Source organism: Cygnus olor, chromosome 6 (genome assembly GCF_009769625.2).
Source record: "Cygnus olor isolate bCygOlo1 chromosome 6, bCygOlo1.pri.v2, whole genome shotgun sequence".
Classification (NCBI taxonomy): Eukaryota; Metazoa; Chordata; class Aves; order Anseriformes; family Anatidae; genus Cygnus; species Cygnus olor.
In genome coordinates this window covers 25,900,328-25,914,931 of record NC_049174.1, presented here as the reverse complement: position 1 = coordinate 25,914,931, position 14,604 = coordinate 25,900,328, and the positions used below count along the sequence as shown (strand labels likewise).

At 45.3% G+C, this 14,604-nt stretch overlaps 1 protein-coding gene across 4 annotated transcripts in view; it reads left to right on the top strand.

Annotated features, from left to right (window-relative positions):
• The first annotated feature begins 358 nt into the window (after positions 1-358).
• Positions 359-14,604, top strand: part of SLC15A2 (solute carrier family 15 member 2) — a 39,229-nt gene continuing 24,983 nt past the window's right edge. The window contains exons 1-7 of one of the 4 annotated variants that reach the window (XM_040561779.1): positions 359-571; positions 654-700; positions 3,974-4,061; positions 4,675-4,816; positions 6,632-6,724; positions 7,824-7,923; positions 13,058-13,148. In XM_040561779.1, the coding sequence (XP_040417713.1) occupies positions 4,055-4,061; positions 4,675-4,816; positions 6,632-6,724; positions 7,824-7,923; positions 13,058-13,148 (433 nt within the window). In that variant the 5' untranslated portion in view covers positions 359-571; positions 654-700; positions 3,974-4,054. Of the gene's footprint in view, positions 701-1,611; positions 1,798-3,973; positions 4,062-4,674; positions 4,817-6,631; positions 6,725-7,823; positions 7,924-13,057; positions 13,149-14,604 lie in introns of those variants that run through there. The other 3 variants (XM_040561778.1, XM_040561776.1, XM_040561777.1) reach the window with 3 other exon arrangements.

Below are 14,604 nucleotides of genomic sequence, written 5' to 3'. Positions count from 1 at the left end.
AGGCAAGGTCATTCCGGGGAGCTGGTGTGGAAAGGTACCCCGGGTCAGCAAAGAAATGATTTATCACAGTGCAGGCGTCCGTGACATCCAGCGTCCGAGGGTTTGGCGTGATGAGTGTTTCAGTGGCCATGACTTGGGGTGGGTGTGTGGCTTTTCAGTGGAGCGAGATCCCTGCAGAATAAACCTGCCATTACCATGCTGGGAGGGAGATGCACGCCTTGCTCCTCAAGCTGCAGGCTCCAGAGGTGGCTGGGGCTCGGGATTTTTATGCAGCTCACATCTGTTCAGCATACAGTGCCGTGCTGGGCTGATGCACGTAGGATAGCTGGGGGCATGCCAAGCAAACAGAAGGTCTGTGCCACAAAGTGCTGACAGCCCCAACCTGTGAACGATTTCGGCTGCACTCCCTGACTCTTCCCGAACTCTGCAGTTGTCTTTCCTAGCGGCATCTCCCTCCCCTTTCGGCCCTGGCTGCAGAAATGTGCTCAATTAGGGTTAACTCAAACTGAATCAAACTTCATGCCTGAGGTTGGAAATCTTCCCAGTCAACTCACCACAGCCACATAGCATGGTGGGAGACAAGGCGAGAGGGGAGATGAACGCTTTTCAGAGAAACGAATCCAAGGAAACTTTGTTCACTTTTATTTCTGCAGGAGATGATCCCCCCAAAGGAGATTTCCCTGTTCAGAAAAAATCCCCGGTGAGTGTTACAGCTGGTCTCCTTTTCTTTGCTTTCTGCTCAGCTTGCTCTAAACGTTGCGAGATCTCTCTGTTCTTTCCTCTTTTGTGCTCTAGCTAGAGACAAACACCCTTTCTTGCAGAGAGTTGAAATAAGCATTAGCAACTCAAGGCAAAAATCCCTGCACTAACCTGATTAAGTTAAGAAAGGATAGCTTAAAGGGAAAAAATGAACTGTCTGCATCTTTGGGAAAAAGAGTAAGGGTTTTCACTGCTGCCTTTTTCCTAAATGCCCCTTTCCTTGTGGGAAAAGACTTCCTTCAGTGAAGTGAAGGGGGATGATGTGAGTGGGAGGGAGGGAACTGGGCTGTACATTTGCTTAGTTTGATGAGACACACCAGGGAAGGGTCCCCAGCTTCTGCCCAGCAGAAGGAAGGACAGGGACAGAGGACAGGCCACTGATGCCTGTGCCAGAGCCTCAGGTTTACAGCTTTGGCTGTGAGCTAGAGCCAGATTCAGCTCCTTGTTTTCTTACCTTGCAGCTTTGATGTTTGTGTAGATTCTCAGTCTAATTCTGGTTGGGTGCTTGGCCTTAAAGTGCTGTATGCTGCATTGATTTGGGGGAGAAAAGGGCTTGTTCTGCACCTGCTTTGGTTTGCAGGACAATGTGGTAATACTTGCTCTTGCAGTCAGTCATGTCATTAGCAAGCCAAATCTTTAGCTCACAACGTGAAGTAGTGTGCAGACAGTAACTATTGGCTATCCACAGCTCCTTAGTTCCCTTTTGCAGCGAGCCAGCAGGAAAGAGGGGTGAAAACAAACGTCTGCCACTGGCACTTTAAATGACCTTTTTTTTTTTTTTTTCCCCCTCGAAGACACAGACTATCAACTTCCACAGTATCCTTAAGAGCTCCATAATCCCGCAGATCCCAGGCTTACCGCGGTTAGCTAAGCACAGCACAGCACCTGTGTGCTCCTGAATCCGGGCTTAGCCTCTTTGCTTTTGCTGGGGCTTTCTGCTGAGCAAGGTCCTTCTCTGCAAAAGCCAGCATACTGCATCCAGCTCTCGTCATGGATGAAGGCCGCCCACTTTTGGATGTCCAGGCAGGCCATAGGCAGGTCAGTGATACAGCAAAGTGAATACCCCAGGGCTTCTGCGTGTGCCGATGCTGTCTCATGGCATACAGGCCAGGTGGAAGTATCCCTGCTTGTAAGTCCCTTGCTCTGTGCTTGTAAGCAATTACTCAAGGTGCTGGCTCAGGCACTTGGGCAGGTTTGGCTGGGAAGTCACTGCCTCCTGCTCTCCTTTCCCTGCTTGCCCCTAGTCATCGTTAGGAGGTGCCTCTCCCAGAGCAGGAGTGGCTGAAGTGGGCCGCTGCCAGGGTTTCTGTCGCTGCAGGTCACAGCGAGGCGTGTTGTACCTTCTCCTGTTGGAGCTGAATCCAGCAGGGCTTGTGCATCGGGTGTGGAGCGGTGAGCTCAGACAGCAGTGACCCCGACACCTGGCTGCCTTGGGTTTGTAGAGTCACGCTCTGCATCTCCATCAAACGTTATTAAATCTCATGAGTGCTGATAGCGAGGGCTGTGAAAGAGAGAAAGAAAAATATCCCCAGTATATCATTTTACTTCCAAGTTCAAAAAATGCCTCCAAGCACCCACAGGAAACATTATTTGCCTCTTACAGCTTTTCCTCTGTATTATGAAGAGCTTGTTGGAGAAAGGTGCTGTGTGTGTGTGTCTGTTTCTGTGTTTGTGTGTTTGCAGCTTATATATGCTACCGTTTTTAGGCTGGTCTCAAAGCAGGAGGCCCCAGTGCAGTTTCCAAGGGAGCCCACTCTGTCTTACAAGCCATATGTTGAGCACGATGGTTTCAGCATAAACAATAAATGAAATGGATAATCACATATTTATTCAAGTAAAGCAAAGAGGCCAAGGATTTCTTAATAAAAAGGCATTCCACAAATAGTGAGAGAAAAGTGTTTCAGAAAAGGACAAAAATATTTGTCTTTAGAGATGCTGGGTTAAATAATGGAAAGTGGGTTTTTGTTAGGGGTGTTGGTGCTTTTGCAGACTGCCAGCATCTTCTCTTTTGTGGCTCTTCTATAGTCTCGCATCATTACCTAGAGTCTTGTAACCTCGATGCCATTGCTTGGGAAATCCAAATAAGCTCAGGTCTCGTGGTGGAATTAACCTGAATAAACATATCTCTTTTCTTATCTGTATTTGCATTTGGGGCTCTGGGAAGTACTACAGGAATTCATTATTTCTGACACGAGGCACAGAAATGCATATGAAGGGTTCATCTCATTTCACAGGCCCACACCGTGGCTGTTTAAACCACGGATAAAAACGCAGCTGTTAATCTCACACCCACCTCATCCCTCACCCTGTGCAGGGCCAGCCCGTCTCTCCCACTAACTGGCAGGGTCAGGCAGTGCTCTGAAAACCTGCTCTCCTTGCTGCGAGGCAGTGGAGTTAAGCAGCTTCCAGCAGCTCCCAGCTGCTTAGCTGGGACTGCCGGGGGGCAGCAAGAGGGCTGGGGGCCCGCACAAGGTCATGCTAAGACTCGGCTGTCCAAATGCCGTGTATTTCACTCAGAAACTTCTGATTTTAGCTGGAGAAAAGTTGGATTCAGTGAAAGAGTGGCCAGGCTCAGACAGGTTTGAGAAGCCTGTAACTGTTTTGTTTAAATTTTGATTAATAAATTGAATTATCCATAACTATGATGGCATTCTTAGGATATGCAATAGAGGCTATGGCTGATGCTCTGCCTCAGGAAACATGGTGACACAGTTTGATGAGACTGGGGTGCAGACACTGAGGGCAGTGGTCGCAGGGGAAGGAGCAGCTCCCTGGGGTCTGTCAGCTGCTGAGGCAAGGCCTGCTGCGAGGAGAGGCAGCTTTTTGGGGGAGGGAGGTAGCTACATGTGAAGTGTAGGAAGAAAAGGCATCTGAAGGTGGGTTTGCATCTCCATGGGGTTTTATATTGTAGCAGAGAGGCAGTAGGACCCTTCTGCTGGAGCTGCAAGCATGGTGGGCACTAGCTGGTGGTCTGTGAGTCCCCACGGGCTTCCTCACCGGGCCAACACCAGTCAGGCTGATTCACTGGGGAGCCCTGACCAATGCAAGACAGCTGTGGGGTCTCCTCACGCCTGTGAAGATTGAGGGGATCCATCCCATAGGCCATAGAGGCAGCAGTGAGCACTTGGGTTTGGGACTGGCCTCCTCTCTGCTGCCCAGGCACTGTGGGTGAAAGCTTCCACAAACCTGGTGCTTTCTGGTTTGTTTCCCGCAGAAACTCTGTGGTTCCAACTACCCCCTGAGCATTGCCTTCATCGTGGTGAACGAGTTCTGCGAGCGCTTCTCCTACTATGGCATGAGAGGTATGTGGCCCGTGTCTAGGAAGAGACTTTTCCATCGCTGGGCTTCTGTACACACCAGCCTGGTGTTCCAGGGTTGTGCTGTATGTGGTCATGGTTGTCTTTCAAAGTAAATTGGTATTTTGGCATGAACAATGTGCCCTAACATGGAAGCTAGACCTTCTCTGAGCAGAAGTAGTGACTACAGACCTCCAGTGTCACTTCCAATTTAATTTTTTGTATGATTCTCTGTCTTGAACGTGGTTTTCCAGTGTGCGATGTGTTTCACTTGTGTGCAATCAGAGTGTCAGAGGACTGAATCATACAGGCACCTAATTTGCAAAGAGAAAAAACGCATAAATGGAACTACAGGTTACGGTAGGATAAGATAGAAAATATAATTTCCAGCTAAACATAAATGTTTATGAGCAAAGAAAGCCTGGTACTGGCATATCTCATTTGAGCATTTCCTGTGTCAGGGATTATGAGGAACAGGTCTGAAAGCACAGATCTTTCCACAACAGTGCTCATAGCTGCTACACAAATCAGTGTTTTTCTTGTCACTGTGATGTAGTTTCCTGCTAACCTGCAGAGATGCACATTAATTATCTGATGTGGTCTGCTCGCTTCCTTTTAGCTGTCCTGACGCTGTATTTCATAAGCTTCTTCCACTGGGATGAGAATCTCTCCACTGCTGTGTACCATGCCTTTTCTGCTCTCTGTTATTTCACACCTGTCATTGGAGCCATCATGGCAGACTCGTGGCTGGGGAAATACAAGTAAGTAAAGTAATCTCTCTAATTCATACAGAATACATTTATGCCATGCAGTCTGCAGGAGGTTCAGTGCTGCATGTGCTCCAGGTTTTGGGCTTGCCCAGGGTGCGGCAAAGATGTGCTTGCAAAGGTCAGCTCCTCTCTGTTAAAGGATGAACAGCCGAGCTGTTTGCTCACGCTGTTCTGTGCTCCTCTTTTTCCCAACGACCAATAGGCAACAAAGTTCAAACAAATTAAATCACACCAGGTTCCTCCACCCTCCTTCTGCATGCACCTCGAGGAATCTAAGGTGTAGTGGTTAACCCTCAGCTTGCCGAGATCTGTTGCTGAGACAGACTCAAGGATGGTGAGGAAGCAGTGTCGTCTTCTGGATCTAGTGGTTTCAGATGCAATGTCACTAATTGTACCCACTTACTTACGCTTTCTCAGCACAGGGGATGTGTGAGTGCACACATTTTTGTCCCAGAGTAACCCAGGTTCACTCAAATCATCTCCCTTAGAGCATAACCAGGTAAACTCTCCCTGAGAAAATTAAGGAGTCCTCCCTTAGACTGATAAGTTGTGGGGCCATCATCTGCCCAGGGTGGTGGTGAGCAGCTGGATACAGGACATTCTTTCCTTGGCACTGTCTGTTCACTGCCTGAGGAGTCTTGCTGTCAGTGTGATGAAGTGCAGCTGAACCTTTCTCTATAGGACTAAGCGCATCTGGCAGGAGAGCCTCAACATGGAAAAAGCCAGCTGCAATCTGCCTTTTCAGCAGAGAGCTTTTAAAGGGATATCAATATTCTTTTTTCTTTGTGCTCAATTTCAGTTATTCTCTTGTCCTTTAGAATGAAAAAACAAACAAAAACAATTGGGAATTTTATTAACTTCATTATTTGAGGTTTCACCTAGCAATGTTTGTTGCTTTTTGAGGGTATTAATCTTGCAGCAGGATGATGTGAGAAGATAAATCATTATGCACATTTTTGTGCATTAGATAAGAGACTTCCCTATGTCTTAATGGGTGGTGGCTTTTACTGTAGTAGCTGGGTCTGGCCAATACCCAGGACAGGATAACAGATTAGAGGGGCTTTTAGGAATGATCTACTGTGGCTCTAAGTTAGCTGTTGCAGCCAGGGTCTGGATATGTTGAGGACCACATCTGTGCCCAATAGCTCATTGGCTTTCTTCTAGCACCTCTTTCCTAACACATCCTTCCGTTCCCTGTGTGTGTGTTTAGTCTGCATATAAATACATAGCTGTGGTAATCCTGAAGATGATGAAGGAATGTAATGCACTCAAGAGCCTGGGGCAGATAGATGAGCTCAGTCCTTCAGAGGTACTTGAGATCCAAACCAGTCTTGTAACAGGAAAATCACACCACTAGTATGGATGTGGCAGTCAGGTGGGTTGGGTGTGGGCAACAGACTTTACAGATGCCTTCCAGCGTAGGGATTCAGTTAAGTGCATGCTACAAACTGCCAGTCAGTAGTAGTCTGGAAACTGAGTTGGACTTGAACAGTGCTTGCCTATTTGCCTATATCTATTTGCATGATAAGACTGGAACATTTTTAGTTTATTATGCCCAGCAACCTCTGCAAAGAAAATAGGGTCCCTCCCTCCTTAATCTCAACCCATTTGACTATCTCTTTCTTCCAGTGTGCTCAGTGCTGACACAGAAGAGTTATAGGTGTCTGTGATACCAGAGATATGGACAAAGCAGTTCCTTGTGCATCTGCCAAGTAGACCTTCCATATCAGGAAGCACAGGCACACTCTGTTTTCAGATCATACATCACCCAGCACCTTCAGTCACAGCTGTTTGCTTTGTTCACAGGACAATCATCTACCTCTCCATTGTGTACGTGATCGGCCATCTGATCAAGTCAGTGGGCGCAATTCCATCCCTGGGCAACCAGGCGGTTCACGTGTAAGTAGCTGTCGAAGCCATAACGCTGTAGGAGGTTGCAGCGGTAGGTGGCTGACCCAGGACCATCATTTGTTTCACCTCCATGAGGACAGCAGTCTGGGAACCGTGCATGGGTTGCTCTTACCAGGGAAGTGTTTGGGATGTCTGAATAAGCAGAAGAGGGTGTTCAGAGTGCGAATGCAGCAGGAGGAGTTGGAAAACACCGCTGAGACCGAGCCCTGTGACACAGGGACTTCTGACCATGCCTGTCTGCTACACCATGCTGCTGGAGTTTGTTTCTTCCATCCAACTTCCTACACCAGCCTCCTTCTTCCCTCATTTTCTCATCAGCACTGGTGCCCAGCTCAGCAAGGTCCCCTTGTGTGCATGGGAACACAAACCCCTAAATACACATTTTCTGATGTGTGACAGAGGAATTGAATTGTCTGTGTTGCCTCCAGGGTACTGCCCTTCTTGCCCTCTAGATTCCAAACCGATAGGAATTTCAGAGTAGTTCTCCAGCTGGTGTCTCTGAAACCACCAGGCTGTTTTTGCCTAGGTACTAGGGGCTCTAAAAATACGTGCATGCAAGCAGGAGTTTCTGGTTTACAGAGCAGCTTTTCTTTTTTCTTTTGTCCCAGACCTGACACTTGGTTCCATTGCTGTCAGGCCAACAATGGGATTTTGAGGAGCACTGGGAGGTGGAAAGCACCCAACAGTCTAATTCAAACAGTTTTGCTTCAGTTATTCAAACTGGAAGTCCTATATGCAAAGGCTTTGTTTTTCTTTTTTTTTTTTTTCTTTTCCTCAATTGATCTCTGTAATCTTTTGTTCTCAGATGAGTGAAAAATAATCCCTTGATTCTTCAATGTCTGCTATGTCCACTGGGCCTTTGAACAGCAAGAAACTGACAAAAACATTTTGGTTAATTGACTGATACTGAATACAGAAATGAGGATAACTGTTTTATTTTTTTTTTTTTGGTACTTAGCTTGCTTATCATCACTGCCCATGTGCAAAAGACAGTGATATCAGAGGAATTGTGGTTGGGTGACACTAACATGCTCTCCTAAGCACTGGAAAGGTTCTGCAATGGTGTTGTTTTTGTTCTTGCATGAAGGGTCCTGTCTATGGTTGGTCTGTTTTTGATCGCCCTTGGAACGGGAGGTATCAAGCCCTGTGTCTCTGCATTTGGTGGGGACCAGTTTGAAGAGGAACATGTAAGATTTCATTTATTTCCTAAACTCTGCAGTGTCTGGTTACTTTATGAGGATGTTTGTGTGATCAGATTCTTTTGTACTAGAATAAGGTCCCATTTGCTAGGAAAAGATGTAGTAAGATGGTTTGCATGAGACTTGAAAGAATCGGGATGCTTCAGTAAAGGAAAACACTAATGGGACGGGATTGATATCAGGAAGGATAGGTCATAACTGCATCAAATAATCCAAATGTTAATTGGATGTCAAAGTATTTGGAAGATCCTGTATGGCACAGCATGGAAAGGTAGCTATTTCAGAACCAGTTTAACAGGTGTGATTATAACACACTGCAGTGCAACACATCAGATGAAAGAGAAAGTTGTATCACCAGGCTCTGTGCTTTCCTGGGAACTTTCCCTCAAAACAGGCACCAGTCATAGTCTGTTTTAGGTGTTTTTCAGAAAGAACTGTAGAAAATTCTAGCCTTTCAAAGACAGTTCTAGTACCAAGTGTATCCAGAACGTTTTCTAGTTATTCCAGAATGGAAAGTTCTGAAGAGCTGGGAAGCTCTGCTTGTATTGGATCCTGTGAATCACAATCCAGTTGCTTCACATCCTCATTCTCCACCACAAGTGTTTAGCCCTGGCCCTCATGTCCTGTAATGCACCAATCTTAAACTCCCATTATGCAACACAGTAGCTCAACCAGGGATAAGGTTGAGCTTGAAGTGAAGCAGGTCAGAAAGTACTACTTCAAGGTGAAAAGCATTATTTTCAGATTGACCTGAAATTAAACATTTAGATTTATGTTGATCTAACATAAAATTTCATTTTTCTCAAAGACAGTATTCAAATCAGCAACTTCTCTGAATGACATGAGTCACAGAAGGTCTCTACTACAAGGAAGAAAATAAGTGTTTGAGTCTGTGACGAGAAGGCTTTTAAAATCAATAAGGATTATTTAGGATTGACAGCAGGAAAAGAATTCCAGAAATAGGTCAAGAAAAGTACTGAGAAAGACTGGGACTTTTGGAAGATGGAAATCTCTGTCAGCAGAAGTATTGAATAAGGATACTAGAATAATGGTCTGTCAGGAAAGGCACTAGTGGAGTTGGATAAGGGATGGCCCTTTGGCCTTGGACAAGGGATGGGAGCCCTGTAGGGCAGTTTGTTGTTTGTCTATTGCAATGTCCCAGCACGTAGTCAGCATTTAACGAATAAATAAAACAGACTAGAATGACAGTTTCAAAATGTGGAGAAGCCTTGTTCTTTCTACACATGAACTCTGTCATACTAAAGTGATGAAGCTTACGGTTGAATAATAAGGGGTAACAAAACCCAACATGTTTCATGGTCACTTTTTCAAAGCAGATCCTTCTGCAGGAGGGCCCATCCTGTGCTGTCCATCAGCCCTGGTGCTTTAGAGGATGCTTTGGAAGAGGGAGCAGCAATCAGCTGGTGGTCACCAGCCTCCTCAGTCTCCAGAAGCAGGCTGGCAGTACAGCACATGTGCTCTGGGAATATGCTGCGTGCATACCAGCATGTGGGCATCCCAGCTCACAGCGCTAATAGCTGTCCCAAAAGGATTGTAACAGGTGTTACAGCAGCATCTTCAGAAGTGCTACTTCTATGAATATTAATGATTAATAATGTTTATCCAGCATCTTTCAATTACCACCTAATTACAGTATGATAATATGTACCACTTATCTTCAGAGTGTTTTATAGACTTCAGCTAATGAATCTCAGCACCCCAGTCAGGCACACAATATTATTATCCCGAACTTACAGTCACAACTGAGTTACAGAGAAAAACCTGAATTGCCTGTGGTTGTATGGGACTGTGCCCATTCTCCAGCAGTCAGACTACACCTCTCCAACAAATTTATCAAACGCTAAGGCTCAGACATTCCTCTGTGTGTTGCCTTCAAGGGAAACTAATTTAGAAAAAGAAAACTGTAAAAAGCCTTCTGATAAGGACAGTATGTTCTGCTCTATTCATTCTTTTCAGAATAGAAAGTTTGTATTTTACCATTTTGATATTACTTTGTCTTTCAGAAGAAAAAAAGGTTTTATGCTGTGCAGTAGGAAATTTAAGTCTTTAAAATAGGAATGAGAAGTTTTGATTTTGTAAGGGATGGAAGGTTTGGGGACAACCAGAATACTTTTCTCCCCTCCAGAGTGTTGTTTGGGAACACTTCCTATGTCTTTCATCTTCTGCTCCAGGTAGGGTGAAATAAGTTTTGAAAATTCCCAACAAAATGAAGAGTTTGATTCCCCCTCAATTTTCAGGACATCGATTTTCAGGACACCAATAAACTTCAGCTGAACCCTTAAGTGCACAGGCTTAGTTGCTCAATCTGGAAACTAGGGATGTGGTAGTTCTGCGTGTAAAATTAATAAATAAATTGCCCCTGTGGTTCCCACATAAAGACAAATTTAGGTTTTGAGGCAAATGCGCACCATTAGTCTGGTTTTCTTTAGAGTGCTTTGTAAATTCTTGGATCTGCCAGTTTGAGAACTGTACTACTACAAGCAGCGATGAAGACTGATACAGCAGGAGATCAGATAGGGAAAGCAGATTTATCTGCAGGAGATTTCCAAGCATCCTTGTCTATAGGATTAGCAGTCCGGGCTAAGAATGCTTGAACAAAATTGTATTTATGATATGATATATAAATGCACAGGCTGCTGTGTTTATTAATTAAAGGCCAAAGCTGCTTTCAAACGGTGTGGTATGGTTTTTAAGGTACTAAGTAGCTTTCTCTTTGTTTCTTTTTTTTTTTTCCCTGTTGCCAAGGAGATCAGGATTATAATGTACAGTACCTTTTCCTCAAATTAGCTAATCCAAGTCATGTTACTAATGTATGTCTGCTCCAAAGATTAAGAAAGTAAAGAAGGAATTCGGGTGTAATTTACAAGCTGCTAGGTCATTAGTTTTGTACTCACTTCTGCTTCTCTGACCATTTTTTCCATCTCTGAAATTTGTAAATGTGTGAAATAAGACGGCCCAAATCACTGTCCTCTTATCAGCACACTGTTTTTGGTAATTGTTGCTCTAGACTTTATCATGTCGAGAGCTGTGTGCTTGAGTCTTGCTCAACTCTCAGAAATTCTGAGTTGTTCAGATATGAAGGGTTATAGATATGTCATAAGAATTTGAATAGAAGAGGTCAGGACTGAGGACTCTTCTGCAGTACCATATCAAGCCATGGCAGGGCTATTCGGTGATCGGGAGAGTTTGCTGAGGCTACTGATTTTTCTGGATTTCTTTATGGTGACAAATAACTAGTCACGGAGGTAGAATGAAGAAGAAAATTTACTTTTATTAGCTTAGCACTAGAAAATAGCAGGTATCCAAAAATTTTGGAGAGGACAGAAATGGAATTTAGGAGGCAGTAAGATTCATTGCTGTTTGCTGTTCACCATAGGAACAAGAGAGAATGATTGTAAGGCCTACCAGTTCTTTAATCCAGGATAAATCACTTATGAGTGACATATGGATTAGATTCTGAGATGTGCTAGGAAATAAAATCTTGCAAGAACCAAAAACTCAAGCTGATGGGATACCTTCATAACTGTGCTGGGGCAAGCCAAAAAGCCGTTCACCCAAGCCAGGGGACACCCAACACCCCTGATGGGTGCTGGTGGGAGGTGACGGGACTCAGCCTCACCTTCCCAGTACCCACTTCACAAGGTGACATAAAGAAAGTCCTCCTGTGCTCTCCTGCCTGCCCATCTTCCCCGCAATGATCTGCTGCGGTAAGAAGCTTCTTGCCATACAAAGTACCTGTTGGCTGCACCATGGTCATTTTGGGATCCCAGGCTTCATTCCTTATGAGATGTCCTCTTTACACGCAATTCTTCACATTTACTGCAATTCTTCACATTTTCTTCTGTTTTCCAGCCTTGTGACTATTGTTGTCTAAGGGAGCAAGATGTGTTTGAAGGAGAGGAGGCAAAACCAGACCTCTGGGGATCTTCCTCACATTGAGACGAATTAAAGTTTCCCAGTCAAAAACATGCTCAGGTCAGAGAGATGTGGCTCCAGGTGCCCTAAGGAGCTCTACCAAAGCTCCAGGTGCCCTAAGGTGCTCTACCCAAGCCATGTCCCAGGCAATTTGCCCACTACCATCGCAGGACCTGGTGACAGCTTGGAGTGAAGCCTAAATACATATAAAACATATCATCTGCCCGGGCTTGGGCTGTCCTTAAATGCTGGTTTCCCCAGCTCAGATGTCCAATAGCTGGTGATACAGACGAGCGTGGTGTAGGCCAGGTTGCCTTCTCTTCTTTCTCCACTCTACTGGCCCGCCCAGGCACGGGGAGGAGGTTTAGCACTGTGTGTGCATGTATCTGTGCAGGTGTGTCTCCCCTGCAAACAAGGAAAGACTGCTTTGGAGTGAATCCCTTCACACATTACTTCAGTGGAAAGCACTAAACTCTGCATCAAGTTCTTAATTGCCTCCAAATTGGGAATTATGTGGGAGGCAAGAAGATCAACAGGAGTCCTTTGGCTGCATGGACTGTAGCACGTTACAACATCAGTTGAATTTTGAACTCTTCTCTTGGAGTTCAACCCTCAGTCAGGCTCTTGAATTTGCTCCTGTAGATTTAATTTACCCTATTAGTTTGAGGTTGACTGGCCTCAGCTTGGTAATCGCCTGCCTGTTGGATCCCTCTCATTTGCTGCCTCTCTCTCATCTATGCTGTCTTTAACAACCCCTCAATCTATGCAGGTTTCTTTTTCTGTTTTTACATAGGAAGAGAGGAGGGGAAAAAAAGAGCTCAGACATGGGAACAAATGGTGAGCTTGCCAAGCCGCGCCAAATTGGATTGAATTAGGTGCCAGAGGATCTGAATCATGCTACTTGTTCTGAATAAGTAAATGCTCTCCCCTTCCAATCCCACAGCACTCTCCAAGCAGTGGCTTTTCTTCCGAAATGCCAAAAAGCCCCAGAGCACTTCTTAAGTAACGTGAGCTGATTTGTGTGAGCTTTTACCATCACCTGAAGGCAAGCTTGTTTGCTTAACATTTTATGCACTGCGTGTCAATATTTACCCAGCCTTCCTAACAAGAGAATTGATAGCATTCAATTTGCAAGCCCAATGCTGTGCATTAGCCGTGACATTGATATTGTCTTCTCTTGTTTTAGACCTCGGAGAGAAGCAAGTTTTTTTCCGTCTTCTATTTATCCATTAATGCTGGAAGTTTGATCTCCACGTTTGTAACTCCTGTATTAAGAGGTCAGTGTTGATTTAGAATAAGACAATAAATTAGCTGCCCTCTGACTACTCTGCTGTGCATTGTTAGGCTCTTATGACAACTGAATGGCAGAAATTACATTATCTCTGGATTGGCCACTGTATTGCATTTACGCCTTGTTAATCCTGCCGTAGCAGCGTAACAGATTTATGGTACTAGCAGCAGACAAGTCGCAAAAAACACGTTCCCAGCTGTATTTCAAAGCCAGCCTGAACTGTAGAATTAAAATATGGGAAGTAGAAAGAACTAAATGGTCAGTTACACTTCCTTCTGGCCAGTGAAGGATTGTTCCCTGTCTTGCCCGTAGGTAACCTGTGGATGGGAATTGATCTTTGGCATCGTGGGCAGACATCAGGACCGAACGAATTGTCAGGGCTGGTTGTGGAGCCCCACCTTCTCCCTCCCACAGGGCACTGCTGACTGCTGGAGGACTCTGTCCTGGCACCCAGGCATGTCTGCTGGGGTCTGCTTGCAAGACTGCAGCCCTGAGCAATTAGCCTTGAGGACAAAGCACAGGCCTCTGTCCCACTTAAGACCTACTTTACATTCTAGCCTTGCTGCTGTTTCCTTCATTGTATTGTAGTGCCCAGAAACCAAGGGATTGGCGTGCTGTAAATACAGACACAGAGGCAGAGGGAGGGCAGGAGGGTAGCAGGCCATAGGTGAAGGGGATGGGGACAGGGACAAAGTAGCCTTCACACTCACTAGCAATTTTTTCCCTTCCATCCTGTAGCCTCCAGGAAGCTTTCTTTGTTTGGAGCGGCTATTTCAACAGGCCGTTCGTTTCACAAGGCTGTGGGCAGTTGTGCTTTGTCTCACATTTACAGCCCCATGTTCAGGCCAAGGCAAATGTTTCCTCTCCACAGCCAGCGTTACCCTGGGGAGGCACTCTCGCTTGGTGTAGTCAGGGGGCTGATGAAAATCTAGTCCCTTTGGAACATCCAAACTCGTGCCAACGCAGCGTACCAATAAACTAGTTGCAACGTGGAAATAAGGTGGAGAGGATGGGGAAAGAGTACAATTTCTGCTAAGTGTGAAAGCTTTTCCTGGAAAAGCAAGAAATGTTGTTCTTAGACATTTGGCAGAAGTGCAGGATATTTTTAGGTGGAGAAGTCCAACTCATTTTGCATGTCAAAAGTTCAGTGTGTCCATAAGGTCTTGCTGCCAGTTGGATCTCAGCTAATTTACTGAAAATAAGCAAATAAGGGTTAGGCACTGCACACAGCTATGCAGCTGACCATGACTGCCCAGGGACAGCAAACAGGAACAACTGAAAGCTTCATGGGTTGTTTTCCTGTTAACTGTGTTAGTTTGTTTTAGTCATATTTATTTGGTTTTGCTCCATGTAAGATTGCAGTGATTTGTAGCCACTGGCACACAGACCTAGACCACACTGCTGGTCTGCTGTTTGCTTCGGCCTGCTAAACTCGTGTGAAG